Source organism: Falco cherrug, chromosome 7, assembly GCF_023634085.1.
Source record: "Falco cherrug isolate bFalChe1 chromosome 7, bFalChe1.pri, whole genome shotgun sequence".
In the NCBI taxonomy this organism is placed as follows: Eukaryota; Metazoa; Chordata; class Aves; order Falconiformes; family Falconidae; genus Falco; species Falco cherrug.
In genome coordinates, this window is record NC_073703.1 from 51,358,581 (window position 1) to 51,385,580 (window position 27,000).

Sequence of the window (27,000 nt, forward strand, 5' to 3'; positions counted from 1 at the left end):
TCCCTCTGGATATTTAAATACAGACTTAGCAGCAGAAAGTTGAAGGGGGAAATAGTACTAGGTATGAAATTCAGGATATTCCCAAAATAAACAAAAACTAAAATACCTGACTAATTTTTATTGATAAAGTAAACAAAAAAATACAAATTAAGACTCAAGTTTTCATTTTACTTAGAAGACTGTCCAAAAACTGGAGGCATGTAGTCGTAACACTTAACTGCTGCAGTCTTTCATGCACAGATATTTTGGTACAACTGAAGAGAAAGTGTGTTCAATTTAGATGAATCCTTACAGATTTTCTTCCCCCTCCAAAGAGGTAATCCAGAGAGTATCACCCAAATAGCTCTGCTCCATTTAAGAATATGCACAAAGTTTCTATGATCAGATGGTCTTCAGATGTTTACGTTCTCTCTCCTTTCTATAGGCTTTGCCTGAGATTACACAGCTGTTACTACTTTCTATAATTTTTTTAAGTAAAAGAAAGTTTTGTTGGGTTTTTGTGTATGTGGGTTTTGGCTTTTTTTTTTTTTTTTTTTTTGAGGTGGTGGGTTTAGGTTGGTTTTTTTGGGGGTGGAGTGAGTGTTAAAATATAAGAACTATTGTGAACACACTGTGCTGCTCAGAATACAATGGAAGTATCTCATACAGCCCAAAATTACATTTTTGGTATTGCGGATAGGTCTGTTATGAGAAGAGACACACTAAATAAGATTTAATCTGTCTACAGTGTTTTTAAAAATTGTGTCTCTATTGTTCAACCTGATCACTAAACACAAACAACGTGATTTAAGAGAACTCCTACTCATTTGCCACAAGCCCCTCTAGAGAGTACAAGAGCGTCTGAATCAAAACGTTTAACTCCTGAGCAGCTAGGTCCAAGCCAGGGTGGCATATCCGGGTCCAAGTTAAGAAGAAAGAACAGAAGGTCCAGGGATGAGGACTAAGATACTAGATAATTAAAAAGCTAAAAGTATTTTCTTTCTACAACACCGTATTAGTTTATTATCTGCAGTTTGTTACAGCAGAGCGATAGGAGGGAGAAATTTTACCCATAGACTTCAAAGCTAAAACTACTCTTTCCAAAGGAAACTAAGCGAACTCCATTTAGAAGGTGATGATGCAAACAGTGTCATAAAAAGATGTGGGGGCAGGCATGGGGAAATTTCTCCTGTGGTGAAACAAACAAATCCATGAAGAAGCCACTCACCTATAACTAAGTCCCTGGCTGACAGCAGCAGCAATGGGTTGGTGAAAGCCATTCCATACAACCTGAATCTTGTTGTAGATATGTTTCTGCTGCCATAATCCAACAGCCAAATAAGACCACAACATAAACAGAAATACACAGGCCTACTATAGGCTATGATACGATTATGACCCTGTTTAAAAAACAACACAGAAAAAGTAATTGTTACTTTTCTGTTACAGATAATTTCAGAACCAACATTAATCACTAGTCATCAAATAATGTAATCATCTTAGCACATTTTTTTTTCATAAACCCCTTAATGCATCACCTTGCATTAAGTAAGTCTTTTTTGTGTGTGTGGCTTTGATATGATGAGGACACAACAGATTAAGTTAGACTAAGATACAGTTACCCTTATTCTCCACTAAGTTTTCAAGTATGGCCCTTACAATACTAAATGCCAGAGAAACTGACTAGGCTTCATAAGCAAGATAGAGTATCCTTATTATGAAAAAGAAGCAATTAAAGTTGTTTAAAATGACTCGGATACTGCTCCTGCTGGGGAAAAAAAAAAAGGAAGTATCTGTATTTGTGTGTTCGTTAAAACACACAACTTATTACCTGAAGTAATACGAATTACTTGCTGCAGAGGAATAATGCTTTTTCATACCTTATTTAGGACATAAATATTTTGTCTTGGCAATCTAGCAGATGCACACATTGTGCAACACTAGCACATTAACATTTCCATGCTCAAATGTTAATGCTCACTAGAGCACTGCATACTCAGAGTGAAAAAATAAGACTGTGTGCATGCTAGGACAACTGAATGACCTACAAGACCAGAATAGAAGATCAAAGCCGTGTCGGTTCATACCAGTATAGCAAGTTACAACATTAAGAATACTTCTCAGTATAATTGCTTGAATATTAAAGTTTCATACAAAAACCTATCAGGATATGGCTCTAAAGCAAAAGGCCATAGAGGCTTAAAGCAAGGCGGACAGGATTTACTAAATACAAAGTAGGGGAGATAATGTCAGTTCCCTTCTCACACACTGACGACAACCTAAGCCTATCCTGCCTTATGAAGGCAAATAAGAGAAACGCTAAAAGATCCAACTAAACAGATCAGTTCTCTGTGGAAGTTCTACAAGCCCAAGCTTAGTATACTGGCACATGCTCATGACTTACATGTCGAGGGGAAGAAGAATCTGGCTGAACACTCTGAAACCGAAACAGAAAGAGCAGAGTTACCCAATCTACAGGTAAGTGTGTTTACCTCCTCCTACACACACCCCCCTTCTTGATTGAAGTTCTTTTCATAATATCTACAATTAATTCTACAGTTGTCAAGCCACTCTATATCCTTTAAATAACACAAAGTATTAAACTATAAAATATGTTCAGAGAGTATGTCTATAGCCAAGGTTTTCTAAAAATTACTGTTTTCAAACTTTTACCTTTAACACAAATTGTGTTATGCACTTCAATTTTAAATCTGATTTCCAACCCGACAGTCTAATCCTAAGGAAATAAACAATTATTCTTAAATGACAAAAACAGCATTAACAGCTGTCTGATAAAATCTAGGATTCTGTATGCTTAGATATAATTGCTTAATATGAATGCATTGAGGTGTATCCACCTTAAAAATGAAAATAACCCCCCCAAAACTCCAGCCAAACAATAAAACTCCAGGTTTAGTTTGTTGGCTGTTTTCAGCCAGTAAGAATGTGCTTTTTTGGGAAAACAAGAAGTGTGTGAGAACAACAAATAAAAGGTTGTTTAACAAACATACACAGAACCATTCTAGTGAAGTGACCTTGTATGACCATCTATGAAACTTTCCACGAAGCTGAAGTTCACTCCTTTCTTCGTAAATGATAATATGCATGTTTTTCCTTAAAGTTTAACCAACCTGCAACGCCCAACTGAAGTTATTTCTATTTTTTACAAAAAGGAAAGATAAAAATTAAAATACCTTCAACAGCGAGTACTGACAGCTGGCTATTACCAGGCAGAACTGGAAGACCCAAATATCCTTGAAAAAGCCCTCTATAAGAAGTACAGAGCCCAGAAACGCAACTAGAATAGCTAGGATGACAGCTAACACGTTTTCAAGGATCTCACGATTCCTGTAGTAGAAGAGGGGGGAAAAAAAAAAAAAGGACAGAATTAAAAGCTAACTATGTCTAGAAAAAGCTGCAAGGGAACAGTTATGGTCAGAAGTTAACAAGAGTTGTAGCAAAGTAGTTAAAAATAGATTTGAACTTGCACTGACTATACTAGCACACTGTCTTTTAGCAAAGCTAGGAGCTAGCAGGATTTCAGTAATAGCTCAATAGCTATTAGTATCTTATGGAATTTTACTTTAAACAGCAGAAGATAACTTCAGAAATAATTCAAATGCTCATCCAAAAGCATGATCCATAATATAAATCTATACCAAGACCCACACATGATGGTTACAAGCCTGTGAGGAAATATATGCATGAAGCTTATCAGTATATAATCTGTCATTGATGATTTTGTATTGAAGAAACTAAACATACTCTCACTTGGCTAAGACATGCCAAGTGGAATAAAGAGAGTTCCATGTGATACGGGCAGTGCTTAGGAACAGAATTAATAGTATTTTCGCCTGGACAGAATCACTAGTATATTGTTTATCTCAAGGAAGTTCACTACTAAAATTTAAATAACTCCAAAAGCTGGTAACCATGGAGTCACCTTAGTTATATTCCACTAGGTAAATGCAGCAGCGACAACAGGTTACAGCAGGGGTCCTCAAACTACGGCCCGCGGGCTGGATACGGCCCCCCAGGGTCCTCAATCCGGCCCCCGGTATTTACAGAACCCCACACACACCCCCCCGGGGGGTTGGGGGGGAACCAAGCAGCCGCAGATGACTGCCTGCCACTTCATCCGCGCACCGGCCCCCTGCTTAAAAAGTTTGAGGATCCCTGGTTACAGTATTAGATGACCCTCTGGAACAATGCTTTGAAACAGCTGGTAAATTCTCTCGATTTGCTGAAATAATGTATGCACCAGGTTCTAAACCCTTTCAGTTTTTTGGAGAAGGTTATTGTCTAACTTTAAATACTGGCAACAAATTTCTCTTGACTAAATACACTGTCATGCCACTCATGAAGAGTGAAGGTAGGGTTGTTTGGGTTTTTTCCTTTTTGGCACTGCCAGAGAAAAAGGGAAAGTAGCCTTTATTATTTTAGAAAAAACTGTTTTGTATTACCCTTTCATCTTTCAGAGTATAAATAAGTACAATTCTGTAAGGATAAGTATCTCTATTACTCACAGTTTAGTTACCATTTTTTAAATCTTTACTTTCTGATGTTTGTCATGTATGAGGATCTCACCTATCAAATAAAGCCAGGAGAGTTAATCTATCAAAATTGATGCTAATCCAAAGCTTAGGCAGGATCCAAAAGCGATAGTACTGCTTGACTTTTTGAGCTGCTTCCTCTTGAGGTTGCATGTGGTCCTGAAGGTCAGGGCTCAGGTCAATATCTTGCTGCTCCAGCAGATCTGTATCCATGGTTAGCAGCCTGTTCAACCTGATCTGAGGAAGAGAAAGCTAAAAGAAAGTCAGTATTAACAGAAGCTCATTTTTATTATAACACCATATTCCACTGAAAAGTGCTTTGGAGAAAACTGCTAGAATTACTCTGTTTCACTTTACAGAGGTTAAATGTTAAACACTGTCAGTTCTCAGGCTTCTGCTTACTCTTCCTGTCCTTAGCATGGCAAATGAATATCACCAGCTGCAAGAATAGCTTGCATACAACACAACCGTTTGGCATTTTAGCATATGTCTTATTTCAAATGAATTATGAATGTGTCTTCCAAGCACATTATCCCATTTACTCTGAAAACTTCAAATTTGAAGACAAGTAAACTGATGTGTGAACAGAAATAACATACACTACAAGAATAATCCAATTCTGAGTTTTAAGAAATGTGTTGTCATTTGTTTAAAGTTAGCTAATCTGCATGCATACCCATGCTGAATGATTGGTTTTGCATGACAAAGCAACATACACATGCATCAGTGGTCAAATTCAAACTCACTGGATTCAGAATATACTCAAATTTAAAAAAACTCTGCCCTAACTAGTCAAGTACTATTTATGACTGACTGTATTTCTCACTTATTTTATAGCTTGCTACTCCAGCATTCTCTTGAAATCACACTAATACCAACGACCATGAAGGAGGGTACTCACAAGGTTGACAAATTACTACAGTATGTGTCATCTAATCCACTTTATAGATTTCATTAACAGGCCAAGAAACATCTTAATGCACTGCCCTTCAGTCTTAAAAAGTATTACCATTAAATGACCATTTAATGAAAGATCTTCGCAATCTTTATAAGGCAAAGATTAAAATTTAAATACGTATGTCACCTTTAGGTGTCAAAATTATAGGGTTTTCACAATTACCTTAAACATTTAGTTTTTTGGTTTTGATTTTTTTTTCCTGACTCCTTAAAGCATCAGTGTACTGTAACTATGTTCAGTCATCTTTTCCTTCCTAGAAAAATACTAATAAAAACAAGCAAAACCACTCCCTTTCTAAAGGCATTTCAAAAATATAAAACATACTTAGACAAGCTGTGTCAGAATAGGTGCTTTTTTGACAGTTTAAAAAGCTTTGTGTCTTAAAAGGCACAATAACATTCATTGCACTAATAATAAATTTCAGTGGAAGTTTCTATGTAGCCACATGGGCTAAGTTTTTTATAAATATGAGTTTGCCTTAAACAGAATCACTTCCTCCAGTGGTACCACACTGACAAACCAACCGCACATAACGGGTAATGCAGCCTCTTTTCTGAAGGCTATGTTTTTGAGGGGGGTGGTGGAAAGGAAATTAAGTTCCTCTAGCAGATGCTGGGTTTGAAAAGCACATTCTTGATCAAAACCGTGGTCAGGCAAATTGAGGTCTGCTCCTCTGCCAAATGCTGAATCCGTGTTTCATTTTCCCCCTTGATTAGGTCATTAGGTACTTTATTAAGCTAGGAAATCAAAGCATATTGATCACGACCATTTGCACTGTTTTCATGACACAGCAGCATAAGACTTCAGAATTAAGAGTACAGGTACGTCTGGACTTGACAACAATATAAAAAGGTTTGAGATCACAAAGCTAAGGAATTCTAAAGCTATTTACAGCACAACACATTGCAAGCCTCTGCCTTCCCCCCCCCGGTTGTTCCTTGTGTATGAATTAAAATTTTGTACAGCATATTCCAATGATAGATTGTTAAATTCCTTTCAGGGAAATTACTGAAGTTTCTCTTGGTCAGAACACAGAATTTATTCTTTGCTGCCTGCTAATCTTAGTAACGTACAGAAGGAAAACTGTCCAAGTTGTCCAGTCATCTCTGGAAAGCCATTACAAGGTATCTCAGAACATCCAATTTCCATGTGATACAGGAAATCACTATGCTTTAGATCAGAGAAAACCATTTACATTTAAAGCGCTATGCAGAAAGATGAGCTTTTATGCATATATGAAGACATTGCAACAATAAATAAATACTTTATCTTCATTTAAACCCGGGCAAAAAAGCCTTCTTAAAAACAAAGAACTAACACATAGGATGATTAATCAGCACTATACAATTGGAAAGTCTTCTGATTTTTTTTGCATGCTTTAAAAATAAGCAAGAAGGACTTACTAGATCATGTGGATAAAAGCGAACTGAGGTAGAACTCGATACGTGAGAGTCCGTGTCACTACAAGAACAGGGGAAAGACTTCAGATTATAAAACTACATTTTATTTCAACAGGCCACTCTTAGTTTTCTAGTGTCCCAAATTAACTCTTGACTCCTCGCAAATTTTGTCCAAAAATCCTTCTGTAAGTTTTTTTCCTTCAATCACATATTTTAAACACAAGTATCCACTTAGTCTTGTGTTTTGCAATAAATTCTGTAGCTATAGTAAATCAGGACACTCTTTACCCTTACTCTTCGTATAACTTCTCAACACTTAGTCCTTAAGATGTCTAACACCAATCATCACAATAGCAATTATTTCACTTCCAAAAAAAAAAATGTTTATAATCTGAGGTGTAAACACGCATTGCATCTCTAGATGAGTGCAGAGTCTGCTATGTTTTCACATATAGTTCTATACTGTTTTTGCCAAGGTCCCAAAACTGCCAAAAATAACACATACTTTAACACAAGCATACTGAGTTACTTAATCTTAAATTGCTTTTGAAAAATTTAAATAAAATTAAACTTCTGGTAAGAAAAGCAAAATTACTTTGCAATTTCCATTCATTAGAGATGAGGAGAAATTTCTCTTACTGTATGAGAGTCCATATCCAACCATTGCTTTTTTCCCCAAATTTTGGATAGCTTTTGATGTTTGTTTTCCATGTAAATCACATGGCTGTAAGACTTGTACCAAATTTATGCAACTTTCCTTCAGTTCCTTGCCTTAAGATAAAAACATTCTTTGTTATCAATTTTACTTCACTGAAACTCCAGCATTCCCTGAAGCTAAGATCTGATTATTTGGGCATGGCCAGTTTGTTCCTTCCATTAGCACATATAACTTCATAATAGCAGCCATCAGCAAAGCCACTGCATCTTGAACATGCAAGCAGTACAGGCAGGCATTGGCAGCTTTGTGCAAGGAATGCAGAACTTTTTGCCAAAGTTCAACTCTACAAAAGGCACTTGCACACTATCACAAGAAAGATTTTAATATGGGAGCCTTTATATTCCTTACTCCATAATTCCAACAGCTATTCCACTCACACTGGGAATTTCGTAACATTCAGCATGACGCAATAGCTCCAGAGCAGCTCTATGTGGTGAAGTGGACTGGGGTGAGGGGAGGGAAGGATGTTTTGGGATGTTTTTCTTTCTTCTGCCTCCTGTCCCTTCAGAGAAAGAGCGGGCATCTTTCCAGCAGCAGATGAATTTTCTAGTACGTAGCTGGCTATTTCAATGGTAAGTTAAATTGTAACCTCAGGCATGTTAACACTTCCATGTATTGTTTCATGCCATCTATGAACTTGAGAACGAATTTATCAGTTTACATTTGCTTCACAATTGGAAGTTCATTTGTAAGTAAGTTAATAGTCATTATGGTCAACAGCCACCTACTTTCCCAGAAACCAGGTTAAATCCTTTAAGAAAGGCTTTCTATAAGCCAATCAAAAAAAAAAGCATTTGTCAAGTTCTCAGTTTAGACGTTCACTGCTCAAGCTAACAGTAGTCTCCATTTTCTGGATTTATTTAAGCCAAGAAGATTATTTATGCTGTTAGTGTCATCTTCTAGTACAAATCACTTAGGTTTCAAAAGTATAGAGTAATATTTTATGTTCATTTTCTATAGTCCATACTAAATAACCTTTTAAAATGAAAATCAAAGATCTGGTTGTAGTAAGACAAGAATCATCACTTTTGACTGGCCTTCACACACACCAGATGTTGGATGCTCTTCTTGCAGCTGGCTCAAAGTTCACAAGCGACATGTCGCAGCCCCCTGTCTCGTAGAGCGTAGAACTGAACTTACCTATTAAAGAAAAAGGTCAAGAGCAGGTCAAAATCTAATGTTTCATCCCACTGGTACTAGTTTCTATTTATTAACTTACTACTGAGATCAATACAAACCGCTAGATTTACATCAGTGTCAGAATACAGAATGTGATTATGCATTAATGTGTCAGCAACGTAGACAAGACATTAGCTATTCAGTCCTCTTTCATACCTTTTTACATGACATGTACAGTAAACTGCAATACTGAATTTTAAGGTTTTTTACAAGATGTCACCATTAACACACAGAAGCAAAATGTGAACCTCTTTGTCCCTCACTTAGAAAATAACCTGGTGAACAACTTGCAATGACCTGTTTTTCAGTTCCTCCCCACCCCCAGTAGAACAATCAGTACATCATGCACTATCAGTATTTTAAAACCATGGCATTTAGCCAAGGCAGATTCGAGTGTCCTGAATAAATTTATTTTGGAGGCAAGAAACACAAAGAGTAAAAGAAGTGGCCAGAGTAAGTTGTACTTCTAGAAAAACTGAAAAAGGAATGGCAGGCAGAGATCTATTCTACAAGCCAGCACCAAACAGTTCAGTGTAAGAACAGAAGACTGCAAACTAACATCTCAGATAAACCATTTGGAGTTCCTGGAACTCCATTAACCATCATTTCCTAAAGTTGTTATTAAAAACTTTTTGAATAAACACTATCAAGGTATCTCTAAATATATAATTAACAAAAAAGTGCCCAGAGATTATAACTCAAAAGATAAATTACCTTACTCACAATATGATGTTTTTACAGTGCCCTTCTTCCACAATAGTCTAATCAGAGACATAGGCATTGTAATTTCCCCTGAAGGCCAGGTTCAATATATTTCAGCTCTGAATGCAGGAAGCAGATTTTGAAATTGATCTCATATGAAGCATTCTGCCAACTACTCCATCTCTTCTAGCTCAAACCCCTTCTTAAGCCATGCATGCTTTGCATCAATATTTTAAGATCTGCTTATACAAAACAAGAAAATCCCACTATAGAGCATGTGAAGCAAAAACTCCATGCACCTCTCAGCTGCATGACTAGCAGCTTGCTCGTCTGTTGATACAGGCTAACAAGCAGTCCCAGGAGAAACACCTAACGGGATCAGATTCTGTGAGAACACAGCCTGCTTCTAACAGAATGGAGTTTGCTTTTTTTTTTTTTATACCCCCCCCCCCCCCATGGACTCTCCAACTTCTCTTCAGACCCACAGACAAAGTTCAATGTAAAAAAGTCTGAAAGAGGTTAAAACACCTCCAAATGGATTATTAAAATTGCAACGAAGGAAAAATACTGATATATTGAAAATACTTCATAAAGCTTCTACTCTCAGAGGAGGCACTTCAGATCAACTAGACACATACCACAGCTGTGCCAAGCCCAACCATTCTGACAGGACAGTCAGCTACTTGGCTCAGGATTCAAACACAGCATGCATCAGAGCTTGGTAATGCAACAGCACTCTCAATTACTTACATCAGCTATAAGAATTTGTAAGGAAATATAAATAGCAAGTTCACTTGCCACGATATCTTCCCAAATAGTCAAGATTTTAATCAAGCACTTCAGTCAAGTATCCTTTGGTTTTTAAAGCACAGTGTAGTGAACAGTGGTTACTCAAGTTTAAATTTTCAACTAGTGCAAGGCATTAGGCATCTTCCTCCCTACAGCTAATAAATAGCCTTAGCTACACAGGCCTGTTTATTAACTGCATGAGTTAAATTTCAGCAGCAAATATCAAGATATTGGATAATACACTCCAGGTTCTTGTCATGACAAAATTATGCTTAACTTAGCACAGAAAAATCTTCTGAGCAACCAGTCCTTAAATGAGACAGGGAAGTTTGGGTTAAATTATTCATGTTTTTGCACTACTGAATTGAGAGCCTGGAAATTGTACTTTCTGATTTTTACATTGATGAAATTCTAGTCACAGAAATTAGAACATACTACTTACAAGAAACAACTTCCCATTCTTCTCCTGGGCTCAGATAATACATCAGTATCTGTTACACAAGAAGTTTACTGAACTGTTGTTACATTCATGTGAAAAGTCTGAAAAGGGCCTCAAACTGGAAAAAATTTAGCATAAAACCACTTCACCTTAGAAAATATCTACAGTTCCCACACACTTAACTCATCTTGGAATCTATCACAAAGTACTGCATTTGTACTGCTGCCGTAAGTACTGCGTGGCTGCGGTGAGATAAAATAGATCTCGTTACTAGAAAGATAGCACACAGAACACTTAATTCCAGTTGTTTACACACAAACTACAAAACAGACTCAGGTTTTGCCATACTTGCAATTATCCCTCTACTTATATAGACTTCATATTTAAAGTTGGCTCTCTGTCAAGAAAAGAATGGCTTGTCAATAAAACAAAGCTGTCTGCCCCTTTTTTTGTTTTTCTTTTGGATTTCCTTTTGTTGGGGGCTTTTTTGTTTGTTTTAAATCAAAAGGCTCTCCAGAAAAGCCTCAACTCAAAGTAAAAAAGATGACAGGACTTTTCACTGCTGTTGAGGACACAAACCCTAAGGTCTGACTGGAGATCCTACAGCTGAGCTTCAAAATCCTGTGAATTAAGTGATTTTTAAACTGTGTGAGAACAGCAGCTTCCTCACAGCACACTCAAACTCTAATGAAGGATCCCAACGCTCACAAGATTCAATACGCATGGATATACCTAGCATTTTTAGTTACTCAAATTTTTCTCTCTCCCATTCCTAGCTCTCCCACAGCATTCTCTGAAATACTTGTAATAGCATCACATCTTTAAGGACTGTAATTTAGTAAGTGTCAACAAATGGCACTCACAAATTTGTTTTACAAATCAAGAAATACAGCCAGTAGCATGTTTGTCAACTAAACAGAAATACTTGTAACTTCTCCCTTTCCTACCACAAAGGGAGGGCTGTGAGTTCTTCGCAAACTAGTCACCCAAACAATATTCTATTTGGATCAGGTCACAAAAAATAACAACGCCAAGTCACTGATACTCAGGCACACAAAATCAAAATACATCTTTGTGGACATGAAGAGAGGAAAAGATGAATGTACTTCTTTTGAAACAAGTTTCCTTGTTTAAAAAGACAAAAGTATCTCATGACCAAACCCAGAAACAACCACGTAACAATTCACAGCATACAAAATGGTGTTCCCACAGTTATAGGAATGAATGAAAGCAACAAGCTGATGAGCTTACACAGATGAAACCTGGAAGACTTAATTGGCTCAAGATCCAACTAAAATGGTGCTCTGATGGTTTCTTCAGCCAAATTATTTTCAGCACATTCCTCAGTTCTCCATCTAATAAATACTACTGTTTCAGACCTCTCAAACTATTTCTGAATGTTGTTAGCACTTTTTGGCATGTTGAAGTCTACATCATCATTGGATCCAGATATATTAATCTACTACTTGTGACTGTATTTTTAAATCCTAGTCAGCCAAACCAAAGTAATCAGATTTTGACTACTGTAGCGTGCAGGGAGCTATTGTTTCCAAAGGTTAAAATATTTCTTTCAGCTGCAGTATGAAGACTTCTTCATTTAGAATACTTCAAAGCAGTTATTTTTTTATTTCCATATGAAGTTTGTCAAAAGAGTAATTTGCCCATTATGTAGAATTCCAAAGACTACAAAATAGGAACAACGGAAAGTAAATATTTATTTCCTACCTGTACTTTTGAAAAATACCCCCCCATCTATCCCCCAAAAAATTACGCCTACTTAATAAAAAGATAGTAAGGAACTGATTCTGAATTCTTTTTAATCAATTAAGTAATCAGTGCATATGTTTATCTTTAGAGAAAGTTTTGATCTTCAAGGCCATCAAACTACCTTCACAAATTAAAATACTTCAATAAAACTGAAAGCTTATCATTTGCATATAGGCAATAAACTGTAAATCCAACATAGCAATGTAATTGTATTGTAAAGCTCCAGATGACCGGTTTTCTTTAGTCACAAAAGTGATATTCCTAAATTTTAAAAAAATAACAAAAAAATTATCTAGCCAAGGATAAGGGGCTGTAATTTCACCCTACTTTTAGAAACTGGGCATCTTTTCTAGTAACTCAGTACTTGGATCCCTAACTACTTCACAAATAGTAACACCTACAACCTTTGCTGCAAGGACTGAAAAATCCCAATCATCACCTACATGTCTCCAGAATCAGGTATTAGCAAGAATAAAAGGCATTAGTACTGCTACACTGTGCTCTGAAGGACTGTCATTCACTTAAGTCATGGTATGTGTTTTGTTGCTGTCTGCACTCATAATACATTAATCCTTCCCATAATCATGGCATTTGGTCTCCCACCTTTCCTTTCTGTCCTACATTCCCCTTACCATTGACTTCATGCTTACTGTTCCACATCAAGCTCCTTTTCCAGCCCTTCTAGTTTCTTCCCTATCATGAAACAACATAATTGACAAAAATCCTTCTACTTTGAACTGGGTAATTCCTCAAGTATCTCTTGCCTCACTAGTAGGACAATACCCGGTTAAAGATGCCTGTATCACCAGACTGGATGTAGGCTAGGTATAATAGAATAAGGTTCATCCTTCATAAAATAAGCCAGAGTTAACAGACATGATTTTTTACAGCAAACAAAAAAAAATTCAACCGTGTGTCTTGTTTAGAGCTACAGCTTGACATCAACACCTAAACAGAAAAAAATGTAGAAGCAGATACTGTACTAGTGCACAAACACAGGAGTCTTAAATATGGGGCTTTTAACGTTAACACATGCCCTGTTTTGTCTTCCAGATGAGCTGGAATATGCTAATAGAATTTCAGTAAGAACATTAACTCTTATATGCACTGCACAGAGATATATAACCCCATCTACTATATGTCACTTATATTTCCAGTTGCTGTAAATCAGCTTTTGTTTCTTCATCTTTCTCCCAGCCTCTATTTTCAGCAGTTTTTCTGCCCTGGGCAGACACAGGGACTTCCACAACAACAAAGAATTGGTCATATCGCCTGCATTGCTTTTATCAGCATCAGAATAAAAGTTAAAGAAAAACACCAAAATACTACCCCCACACCCGTACACAATCTGAAGTAAAATGGTCACCTTCCACTGTAAGGTATCTTGGGACAAGAAAGCAAAAGCAACAGCCTTAGACTTAACGGGAACAGAGCAGTGGTGTTACTTCATCCCTAACTGGGGACTAAAACCAAAACAGAACCAAAAAAACCACCAAATAAACCATATACCAGGTACAAGGAAAGATACTCTCCCTTCTTGTCAGGCCTGATAAAGGAATCATGCATGCAAAAGCCTGTGCCATTTTGCCAACTATATTACTTTCACAGAAGACAGTACCTGTCACACAAAGCCAGTTACACAAACTAGAAAATTTGTTTTTCCTAAAATAACGAAAACAGATCTTGCCTACAATAGCTGCTTTTGCTCATGAAGGTTTCTAAAGAGCTTCAAACATGGAATAAATCCCTACTATACATTAGATTTTTAACTGAGCAGATCCTGGAAGTTTTGTGCCTCGCAAAGGCAATGTGCTGCCCATGAAACTGTAAGCACAGTACAGACAAAATTTCAGAAGAATAAAGCTGTATAAATATCTGAAGACTAATACACACCAAGACAATGAATATGCCTTTTTAAGAGAGCCTGAACACAACACTGAGTTTCTTAAATGATCCCCTTGGATTTCTACAACATAGTAACACAAGTTCCTAAGTAACTCGGACTTACCTAGGCTGCATATTACATCTTGAATTCTATAAAACTCAATTGTATTATTTTGAGTAAGATTAACCAAATCCTTCAAATACAGTAATGGCAGCTTAAAGAATAAATCCCAACATTAACCTTGGACAAGTATAACCAGTGTCCCTGAATTTCAGTGGTATATTCCAATACTTTTTCAAATGAGAAATGAGTAAATAAAAATTCAGTAAATCTGTAGCTTTACGTGATACGCTCTCATCGTTCAGAGACACATACAAGTGTTGAAATAGTAGTTTTGATTTTTCTATCTAGAACCTAGTAGAGCCACAAAATCTTAACGAAAAATTATCAGGCAAGTAGATTGTGTGTATTTAGCACATCTGTAGTCAAATTTTATAGAGCATCTCAGAGAACATCAGGATTGTTTTCAGGTTTGCTTATATACAGTTTTTCATTATATTGCAGCTAGATGACGCAAAAGAATGACAATTTGTTAGCCAAACTGGTATTTAAAGGGATACCACTGCCTAGCAACTCTTGACATCTTCTCTACTAGTGAAGTAAGATGACAACTCACTTATCTTTTAGTACTGAGTTACAGTAAGGTCTGAAACAAGTGCTTTGTCCATGTTTTGGGCTAACCTGTACTTTTGGGTTATTACAGCTGACAGCTGCTCAAAATACGGTCGCTACTATTTGTCAGTTCTAAAGATGCCCACTTTAATAATTAGAGGGAAAATTCCACATTAATACTAAAGTCCTAAAGTAATTCAGGCCACGTACAGATAGCTGCCAAGATCCCTGCCAGGAATTTTTCTGTATCTGCCCTGCAATACTGTGTTGCAGGAAATGAGTCACTTATTATGACCATCTTAACTTCCTTCTTCCTGGCAATTTTATTAGCTGCATAGCTATTAATAAATAGTTAAGAACTCTTCATGGTTCATTTTATGTAGTACTAAGGGGCACTGTAAGGCTCCATGAAATGATGACATTTGATAAAAGAGTCCAGATTTTCTTCCCAACTCAAGCTCCTAAATCAAGGTGTACATGAAAAGCACTCTAATTTACATGAGTATATCTTTTCTGAACAGCAGCTAAGCAAGACTCATCTAATAAAAGATGAAGAACTCCTAAGGACCATAACAAGTATTCTTTGAAAGAACCAGAAGATCCTCAAAGTTGGTCTCAATCTCTGCTTAGCTACCTGTGACAATGCAAGAGAACTGGTGCATTACACATCATGTTGCTCAAGTCATGAAAGCTCTCACACCACCACTACTTGTATCTATGCATCCTCAGAGTGTTTCTCATCCTGCATTTGTTACAGAAAGTGCCTGGAAAGACGATTGTGAAAGGCAAGGAATTTATGAGCAATATGGCCTTCTAAGAAACGCACCTACAAGATTCAGAAATAAAACTAAGGTTAGCTGATTTTCACCGCATTATTACCCATACATCTGCTGTATTAAAAGTTCCATGTCACCAAGGTTACATAAGGCCTGCATACCAAGTTCATCGTGCAAACTGCTACCGCCTACAGCAGATGCAGTGGCATGTGATGCTTCTAAGTGGACACTCCCGTTTCTCACCAGCAAGGAGGCGCTAGCGCCGAGCACAGCGGCCTGGGAAGGGGGGCGGGACTGCACTTTGACCTGGGAGGAGAACTGCTGGCCTTGCTGACCATCTTGAAGGCTACGAGAAAACATGGATTGGGGACACATTACCAGGAAGAAAAGAAAAATAGCTAGAAGTGAAGCAAAACAAGAATTTTGAGTTTAAAGAGGAAAACTTAACAAGTATAGCATTGCAAAGGCACTTACTAGGGTTAACATAACCCATAGTTCCATGTAACAGAACACCTGGACACCAGTTACATCAGTAGTCTAGAAATACAGTTCCTGTTCTACTTTTTGAAGTAGTATTGCTTTCTAACATCTCCCCAAGTCCCCCTCAGGTAGATCCTTGTAAGTCTTTAATTTGTGGGCGCAAAAGCAAATCACTGGTGATTAGTCTAATTGTAGACCAACTCGAAGTATCACCTACATACAGTACTGACTATTCCAGTCTTCTCATGATAGTTAGGGTCCTTTCTGCTCATTGAGGTATGACTTTATCAACTGTTTAGTTGGCCATTTGGGGTATTAACATCACCTTTCTTGCTATTGATCTGCACTGTAACAAGAACACATCTTTAAGCTTTGTTAATAGCCATACACTACCACAGACCTTGCAGATAATTGTAGTTAAACATTTGGATTCAGATTTTTTTGAACATATTAAGAATGCTTAAAACTTTTCCCAGTTAATAGTTTGTTATAAATCCATTTTAAAGTTATTCCGACAGTAGAGCAAAAACTTTATATTACTCAGTATTACTACTGCGAAGAAGTTCTTCTATACCCAGACACATACTTGCACCAAAAATCAGCTTTGAAAAGTCAACTTAGGCTTTGAAGAAACTTCTAAGTTTACAGTCATATGAGTAGACAATGTTTGAAAACATTCACTCTCCTCTCCACAGCTTTCTCATTGCAAAACTATTTCACGAAGTTTATAAAGTTTATTAAAGTTAAATATTTAATACTTGTTTACTATTAAACTTGGCAAAATGTCAGTATACATGATGTTTACACTTCTATATCACATTCACGTTGCAAGATTAGTGCTTTCATTATCGTTTATTTTGTGCGTTTAAAGAAGTTACATGTCACAGTCATTAGCTGTGGGACATGATGAAATTACAAATTTTTCACACCAGTAAAATAATTTGTATTTTAATGACCATAGAAAATATCTTAAACACTCTTTGAAAAACAATCACCTGTTGCTTTTAACATTTCACTGTTTACAGTGTGATGCTACAGTGGGCAATTGAGGCAACTGAAAAAGCAAGATCTTACTAAGAGTTGAGGGGTTACAGCTGATGTACTTGCTTTTAACAGTATTTTCTAGAACACTTATTTTCAGTTCTTTTGTTAGAGCACCACTGGAAAACAAAATATGGATATAAGAATAGGTGTCAAGAAAAGCTCATGCAAAATAAAGCAGACATGCATACAGCTCATGAGTTTAAAAAATTGCAACTCACAATTTACTGTACTCTTAATACAATCTGAAACGTAAATTTGGTTTTGCTGCTGTATACCAGGCTTTCAGTGAGCTACATGGCAACAAAGGCTCTAAGGAAGCTCACAGATGTGCCAGCCTTCACTGTCTCCCTTAAGTATTATCAGCAACACCAAAACAATGCTAAACAACACTCCTTTCTCCCTTAATTAGTAGCTATGTATCAAGAGACATATATAAAATTGCCCTTTCAGTGGTTACCCAGATCTGTCACAATAAAAAAAACCTCAAGACATTGACATTAACAGATTGCACAGATACGCAAGAGATGCATTTATTCTCTGCCTAATTATAAAAATAAAATTCTGCTTCACACAGCCACTTATGTTCTCATATCAGACACACATGCACACACCACTGACTACATAGGATGTCAACTGATACTTATGCTTTAAAGTGCCCAAAACACTGTTAACATTTGTTAGGGCAAAAGCAAGAGTGGGTGGTTGTTTTATGAGGAGTTTTGGGCTTTGTTTTTCATGTTACCAGGCAAAGTACTCTTGTGTTTAAATTAGCATCAAACCAGCAGCATTTACTAGACCAGGTTTTCTTAAGCATCTACCATTGCCAAACACACACATATACAACACTATTGTCTTTTACTGAACATTCCACAGAGGAAAATTGCAGTAACAGATAGGATATTAAAAAAAATAAATCACATTGAACTCAACAAGTTCTAAAGGGAACATGCCCACAACATCCAATTTTATGCCAGAGTTAGAAGATTAGGAGATTAAAGTTGTGCTGGCAAGAGTAAGAAAGAATTAACATCAGGGCAACTAAAGATTAGTAAACCTAACACTGTTAGAAGTTTAAAATCTGAAGTCATATGGATTAGCAGTATCAGGAACTAGACAGGCAGCTCACCACTAGCATAGACAAGTAACACCAGTATGATTGCAGTGGTATTTTGAAGCAATATTGTCAGTAACTGGCTAAAAAAATAAATATATATATATGTATTTCTTCACATTTCTTCCTTACACATGTTGTTTGGGGTTTTTTTATCTTTCTTAAAGGTTTCTTATTCCAGCAGCGCATAGCATTTACACTAAAATTAAGCTACCCCTATAAAGGAAAGTTTTTTCATAATATTAATCTAGACATCAGGACGGTAATAAATACAGTTTTTCACATACATCCCACAGTTGGTAGTTCAAATGGAATGTATGTCAAAACAAATCTGAAAGCACTGTGGTGTTTGGTTGGATGAAGGCAATTAACTACACTCCAAGGGACCGTCACTTAGCATCACAAACAATGCTTTGAGCAAAAGTAACTTCAACAAGTATTTAATTCTAAAGATATGCTCTTCAAAAATACTTTTATTATAATGCATGTAATGTCAGAGAAAGTACAGTTTTGGTTACTTTTTTTTTATTTAGAAAGGCACAAATTTAGATAACCTGAAGATGCACAGCAGAAATAGAAAGCTAGAATATTTGGTCTACTTTTTCATCCTTGAACATCTTGTCTGATTAACAAGTTACTTCCACCAACTTTAGTTTTCTCATGATCTCTCACTGAAGTCCAGCTTAAGCCATGAGAACCTTAATCACTGCAGTAGCATGTGAAAATGAGGCAGATGTCAGACTGTTTAAACAGAGCCCTTTATTTGCCATACTTTCTACCTGTCTTAAGACAAAGAAACCTCTGCTTTTTGACTAATGCCCAGTTAAGGAGCTCTGTTTTGTATAGCCTCTTATGAAATGATACACAAAACTATACTACCTTCCTTTAAAAAAAGCAAAAAAAAGGAGAAGCACAAAAGTATCAGAAGCAAGTGAATGCAATGGAGAATAGAATAGAAACGATTTAAGAAAATGCAAAGTTTTAGCATCCCTCACTAGGAAGTAAGTCACTAAGCTAAAGTTGAACAAGCAACATTTAGGAAGACCAGAAGCTTAACACAAAAAACCCCACACCTATCTGAAATGATGTGATTACTGCTACACACTGCAGTAGCCACTAAAAACTCATCTGGCTAGTTTCAATCTTTGATGCGGCATCAATCCTTCATTTGTTAATTTCAGTTACCATTCTTGCAATCCTCCTGCCTGAGGAGAATGTACAAATTTGGTCCTTGATTATTTCAGTGGTGCCACAAAGATGGCAAGATTCCTCCCGCATCCTCTATTGTTAAGTATTTTTTTTTATTTGCTCAGTTTCTACAGCTTTTTCCAGTTAAAAAAGTTATACGAGTATTCCTGAAACACAAAAGCAGATTGCTCCTATTATTAAAAGATAGCTTAGCATGTGAAGGAAGATCATTAAGAATACACAACATATACAATTATTCCTGCATATTTATAATGTAACTGGAAGAAGAATTACTTCAATATGTATGAGGGAGCATTTCTTCCTCTACAGATAATGTTCTGCTCAACAGATTCTCCAACACCACAGGCAATCACAGGACCGAATATTTAAAAGGCAAGTCTAAAAACTTAATGTGGTTGCTGCTTCTATTGTTCAAGCTGACAGACTAAACAGAGTCGGTGTATGTAATGTAGCATTAGGCTCAGTATTGTTAACAAACAGGACAGTGAAGGTTGGGGACTCCTAGGATACGTGGATATAGTACATTTTAAACACCACCAAGGCATGCAAAGTGCCACGTGATCAGATTTAACACTGAGCAATACTGCGCATTCAAAGGCATCACTATTATTTCATTATTTCTCTTTTGCTGTAAAAGGCTGCAGCGTGTTCATGCCTGTATTTCAGATTTGGAACCCGTGCACGTACAATTTAGCTTTTTATAACATTCTGCTGTTTTGTTGTCATACCTATCTCTCACTATCTAGACCCAAAAAGTGCTTCTTTACTAGTCCCTAATGCTTACTTTCTTGAAGGAAAGAAAACTAAGATAAGGAGTGGTGAATAGTTATTTTCTTGGGTTTCTCTCCTTGCTTGAAAGTGAAAGTTCCTAAAGCTTTTGATAAGAAACACTGACTCTTCTGTTAGCATTAGTTCTTTTTGTTATCGATGTGAAATCAGCTATAACATGTTATAGAGACTGGCTATCCTGATCATTTTGAAAATAGTGCCACATACACATGCACAATTCAACAAGCCCACAGTGACATGCAGTGACAGCTCAAGGAGGTTATGGTGGGGAAGGAAGTAAAAAGTGCTTTTCTGGCAACACTGGTGGGTGTGGGGAAGAAGTGGTCTGCTGCATGCATGCTAAATACGGTGGAACATTTAGATACCCTACCTGAGGGGTGATCCGATGAGCAATGTAGGAGGGGTAGGGTTACTCCCTGCATTGTGCCGGCGTCGTACTGCCTGACGCCTAAATGTGCTGCGTTCACGACGAAATGTGACAGTCTCCTCGCTGGCTTGTGCTGCTGCATCAAGACAGACTTTAGGTCAAAGAAGAACCCATCCTAGTTACGTACAAAGTAACTTAAGACTCCTTTCTTCCCCCTGACCCTCCCCAAGTTAATGAACTTGACTTGCAACAACAACAGCAGCTTATGCACTGACTGTTCAAATAATCTGTCTCAAGACAGGATAGGATCACAACACAATTATTAGTAAAAATTTGGGGGTTTGGGGGCTGGGGTACACGTGTTGTTGAATATACAGGTTTGGGGTTTTTTTACCCCCAGATCCAAATAAACAGGTTGCAAAGAACGTTGGCTATCCCAAATCTCTTCCATTTACATGGGGCAGGAAGAAACAAAACTGATCTCACGCTTTGTCTCATTTAATAGACAATTAAAGGAGAAGCCTAAAGGACAACCTAGGAAGGTTGTCTACCACTCCTCACTACAATACTCTCTTCTCAATTTTATAATTTCTGCTGAACGGGTAGGGTTGAGGTTAACACCTCACCTCCTCAAGGGACAAAACTGAGGTGCTTTTCTTCTTCTTCCTCATAAGCACCAAAGCACCAAGGTATACATGTTGCTTGTTTTAGACTATTAACACTATGATTTAGAGAAGCAGGGGGTTGACATTAAATGAGGGAATAACTTCTTTGTAAGGACTGGTGGTTTTGTTATTTCAACTCCCCAAACAAAAAACAAACAACAAAGGTTCAGTCCACTTACAGAGCACAACTGTAAAAAACAGGTTTTATGTACTCAAGGGAGTCTAAGATTTTTTCCACACATTGGCCCCCAGAAGCCACCTGTGCTCCCTAAGCTTCACAGTCTGAACAACTTTGGATTTGGACCGCTTCATAGTGTGTCCACAATCTCAAGAGTCCTCCTCCTGAACCAACGAAGCTAACAGCCAGTTTGAACGCAGAACACTAGAGAGCTCAAATGAATGGGTCACTGAGAAAATAGGTTTTGGCAGGCAAGTGAAGGAGAAGGAAGAAAAAAAAAAAAACCAACAGAACTTGACATTAAGTCAATGCAAGAGGAGAATCACAATCTTGAAGAGAAAAATCACAACTTGGTAGCCAAGAAGCCTGTTACTAGAGTGAGAAAACAAAGGAATGTCAAGCCAAAATAAAATTTAAAAAACCCAAAACACTAAGGGAGCAATGTTTTTTTTTATGCCAGAAAGATCACAGGCAGAGTAATCCATGTTCACTTTAGCACATTTCAAGTTAGAACATTCCTGTCATTAAGCTTTCAAAACTTACCAGCAAAGGCACTAACGCTGGTCTACAGGCAATAGCAACCTACTACTGCTGCTGTGTATTACTGCCAGAGCTCAAGCAATAAAGGCTGCAAGGAACAGGAGACTAATTCCACCCATGAACCACAGGTTATCAAGTGAGTAATGTATGTGAAACTTTAATCTGTAGTTTACTTTAAAAGCTAAGAAGCTACATGAAGAGATATACTTTAAGAACAACACTAAAGTTACAAGCATTTCATTACCAAAATATCAGGAGATCCTTAATTAAGTCCTTTCCTGTATTTTCAGGAAAACTGTGGGATTGCTCACTTTCTCCACACTCCTCCACAACCATTTTTGTTACTGTAAGCATGAATAGATGATACTTCCTTTTCCTTGTATTTCAGCAATAATTCAATACATTTTTCTTGTGGTTTAATAGGCAGTTATGCTTTGTTATAATACACAGCCTAATTTCTTCAAGGATTTATTTATAGCTCTCAATATCTGAATTACTGGGAAAGTGAAACACACTAAACAAGATAGTATGAATCCTGACTTTTTTCTGGTGGATTAAGTTCACATACAAGAGGTCAAAACTGTCCACTTATTTTGGGTGCCAATTTGTAAAACTATTTTTCTAGTGTATACATCAGCATATAAAAACCTCATATTCAATACAGCTTCCAGTAACTTCAGATGCAAAAGCAATTCCATACATTTCTGCTAATCAGGCCATAGTTAAGCACCATGGAAGAAAGAACAGTGACTAGTCTTAGCTGAAATGTAAACATCTTAATTACCATTAAGATGGTAAACATCAGCATTACATCTTAATTACCATTTGTAACTACTCAGCAAAAGCAGCATTCAGTACAATTCTTTAAGACAGCACACTTAACACTAACAATATCCATTTTTCTTTTCATAACCTTCAGTCAGTAAACATCACCTTCTGCAATAACTGAAGCCCAAATAATAGAGACACTAGAGGCCCTTCCTACACAGCTTCAGTTTATCACTAAAGCAAGCTTACCTCAATTGCTGACTGAGGCAGCATCCTGTGAAGAAAACTGATATAAATATGTTTGAAGATTAAAAATTTAAAATCAAAACTCATATGTGCTTGGGGATTAAATTCAAAGCTGCACAGGCAAATAGTTCTGCCATTTTCTAACTTTTTATTATTTCACTTAAACCTTTAAAAATCCAAAGTAGATTTTGGTGTAGCTTTCTACCTAGTCTACAAAGGGATTTTTGATTCATCTTGGAAGTTCTGTTCAGTGCACATCTTCTATATACTTCTATATTCTTCCTGATTGCAGATGGTGACACCAAGGATCACTAAGGAGTTTGTGAGTTCTTTTGAAAAGACTGCAACGCATTTCAGCCCAGCAAGCTCTGAGTCTGCTAACATTATGCAACATCTCAAGAAGCTACATGTTGAAACCATGATTAAGTTAAAAAAACCAAACTAGTTGAGCAGATTATGGTTTGTTTGAAGTATGGGAAGCCATACTGAGCAAAATTTGGTTTTGTCTCTGGTTGGGGTTCTTTATTTAACAAAACCAAGCATGTAGTCATGTTAAAGAGCACAAAGGATTAAAAATATATATATACACACCAGTATGGAAAGCTAGTTACATTAATACATATTACTGTGTTTTTATTATTATAAAGACACTTGTCTTTAATAAGGAGCAGTACAGCCAGCTGCTCCTGAGTTCACCAATGGGATGTAATATAAAGCTCCTAAATTACCCTGTCATGCTCAGAGCGGTTTAATAAGGAGGTAAATGGTTTAAACATAAGTAAGTTTCCCTTAATATTTACAAAGTAACATCATGTTTTGAAGTTTAAAACCAAAACACACACACAAGTATCCCTGTAGGAAAGTTTTTTTAAAAAAAAAATAAAAAATTCAGACCATTGCTTGTGCTTCTCCAATACTGCTACTTACAGCCATTTACTCTAGACTCCAGAAAGTTAAGGTCCAACATCTACACTCACACACGAAATCTAGAGCTAACAGGGAGAGATAACATAGGTTAGACTCTGACAGTTTCTGCTTACTTGAAGTAAATCCATAAAGGAACAAGCCTTTCAGTTTACGATGTTTGTTGTTGAAGTCTGTTCTATTTTTGTTTTATTCTAAACTTTAATGAAGTGTATTGTTTCAACATAGATGTCAAGAAATTCAAATATAGATTTCTTCTGCATGTTGTCACATTAATTTGAGCCCCCAACCTTACTGGTTCTCAAAAACTAAAAACCCAACCACATCAGGTCTGAAGTTAAAGGTGCACAAGTTAAAAATACACACCTACACCTCAGAAACCAAAAAAAAAAAAAAAAAAAGGTGGAGACCTAATGAAAACTTTGTAGCGATCTTAACCCCCAAACACCTATTCCCAACTATAATACATCTAATTTCAAAGAGAAAATAATTTGGCTTTTGTATTGGTTACTGCAGCTAGTCATACAAACACATACTTAATTTTTTTCTTTCATTACACTAACTGGAAAAAAAGCCAAATTAGGCCACACTTCAGGTCACAAGGGTATCATTTCATCATTACACATTTGGAGTGACACCTTCCCCAATGTAAGTACTGAAATTTATCGTAGAGAATATTCCTGAGTAACCAATAATTCACAATTTGCCAAACACCTGGGAATATGTGAACATAGCTTGAACTATCCTGCCTGAGGGTTATTCCTTTCCAAAATTTCTTTCTAGAATACACAAGTGTTTTTTGATGTAAACCCCTGTAGTCCTCAAATTTTTAAACAGAACTGAAGACTCACAAGTTTTACACTAAAACTATACAGTAGTTGCAAAATAAAACTAGCTTTAACAAACATAAAATGCAAATATTTTCTTTCTAACAGGAATATTTACACAAACCAGCCAAAACATTTACAACATCACCCTGCACATATGCACCACTGCTTCTAATCCAAACATAGGAGACTGAAACTGAAGCAGCGTAAGATAAAAAAGCAGAATTTCCAAATTTTATTGCATCCACAAGTCTTATTTTATTTTTGCTAGGAAAAATGCTAAACACAGTGCCTAATATTCTGAAATATGGGTAAATTCTTCCTGAGTAAGAAGATTCCTGGAAGGGTAAGGTACTGAGGTAATACAGGGTAAACTATCCATGTGAAAAATGAGAGTTCACGGGATAAAAATTGCAAACTTCAGTCTGATGGGAAAAAAAACCAACCAACTCAAAACCACAACACACAGTGTCCCTCACTCTTCTCAGGAAAGAAAACCACATCCACTACCACCCCCAAACAAAAACACCCCTCACCCCAAATGTAATGCGGTTTGTTGAAGTCTAGATGGTTTTGAAAATTACTCAGGTTAAATATGCGCATGGAATCTGAGTGATGCTCGGACATGCAATTTCTCTCCCCATCAAGTGGAAAATTGTGACCTACCTATTTTCAACCACTTGTAATGACTAGCCCCTACAAATTCTCAGCAAGAGCTTAAATAAATAGTTTATGGCTCATGCATTCACGTAAAGCAATGAAATCTAACACTAACAGTACTAATAATAACCAAATAGCTGAAAGTTTGCTCTTCTGTATCAAGCATCTGTATCTCATTTGTGTTCAAAACCCAAGAAAAGCCATACTTCACATGCATTTATGAGTTATCACCACCACTCTCCTCATAGTCAAGGCATTTGTAGTTTGTTCTCATGTGCCCTAACACCATTTTCAAAACCATACTTTTAAGACTCCCAGGTACAAAGGAACACATTCAGTCCACATCTACACTATACAGCTATTAATTACCATGAATTGTGCATTATTGGAAGATCTACAGTGGCAGGGATTTCTTTTTATACTTCTCTGATGAAAAAGCAAAATATTGGCTTATAGAATGTCCACAGTAAGCTATAATACAACTAAAAAAAATCATTAATGCCAATTTTTTAAGAATAGATGTGTGGACAGCAAAGAAGAAAATGAACAGAGGGGCATCTCAAAAATACAAAACTTTTGCTAGAAAATAGGGCAGAAGAAAATGCTACACCACTTCAGAAGGAAAGACAGTCACAAAAGAAAAAAGAGACAATTGAAAGAAAGAAGGGAAGCAAAGCCCAAGGCTTCAGTGTTGTTAGTTGAAGATACAAAAAACGAAGTTTTGAGCTGGTGTCACAGACAAATTTCTGTATTAACACCAAAGATAACACCAAGAGTCTCAGTTATTGTACTTCACTGTACTTCCCACTTGAATTATTCCACTTTTAAAAACATGCAGTGTTACTCACACAGGACTTCTTTAATATAAATGTTGATGGACTTGGGGTCAAAGAGCTACAGCTATGACCTAAAGCTGATCCCCTGCCCAATATAGTCACTATATCCAGGGATTTCTGTATCAATACCCAATAGTATGTTCATGATCTACATTAATCTTCATGAAACTTGATTCTGGTTTTGTATTTGGATTTTTTCACCTTAAGGAAAAGATGCTTTGAATCTTTATAACACACAGCCTTTCCAGCATAAGTGGTATCCTATCTTAGTGTATCATACACAGAAAGCCATGTTTACTTCGATAATTTGGTTTCTGTTAACTAACACCAGATGTTAATTAGTAGCCAACTTTGACATATTGTGGAATTACATCTCATAGCTACATTTGGCAGCCATGGGAACAATTCCATTACAGTTCAGAGAGCTCCCAGAGCTTTCTCAGCTGTATATGTAACAATAAATCCAGGTACAACTACAGAGAAGCATAAAAAGAAAGTGGCTTATAAACTTGTTAGTAGATGCAGCTTCATTTATACTG

General features: G+C 36.7%; 1 protein-coding gene across 8 annotated transcripts in view; it reads right to left on the bottom strand.

Annotated features, from left to right (window-relative positions):
* The window catches only part of PCNX1 (pecanex 1), a 92,168-nt gene that overhangs the window by 38,397 nt on the left and 26,771 nt on the right, over window positions 1-27,000 (bottom strand). For 3 of the 8 annotated variants that reach the window (XM_055715095.1, XM_055715092.1, XM_055715100.1), the window contains 8 exons: window positions 20,821-20,953; window positions 15,979-16,163; window positions 8,658-8,748; window positions 6,894-6,951; window positions 4,567-4,784; window positions 3,174-3,327; window positions 2,384-2,416; window positions 1,208-1,379 (listed from right to left, as the gene is read on the bottom strand). In XM_055715095.1, coding sequence (XP_055571070.1) covers window positions 1,208-1,379; window positions 2,384-2,416; window positions 3,174-3,327; window positions 4,567-4,784; window positions 6,894-6,951; window positions 8,658-8,748; window positions 15,979-16,163; window positions 20,821-20,953 — 1,044 coding nt within the window. The remainder of the gene's footprint in view (window positions 1-1,207; window positions 1,380-2,383; window positions 2,417-3,173; window positions 3,328-4,566; window positions 4,785-6,893; window positions 6,952-8,657; window positions 8,749-15,978; window positions 16,164-20,820; window positions 20,954-27,000) is intronic. The other 5 variants (XM_055715093.1, XM_055715094.1, XM_055715099.1 and 2 more) reach the window with 5 other exon arrangements.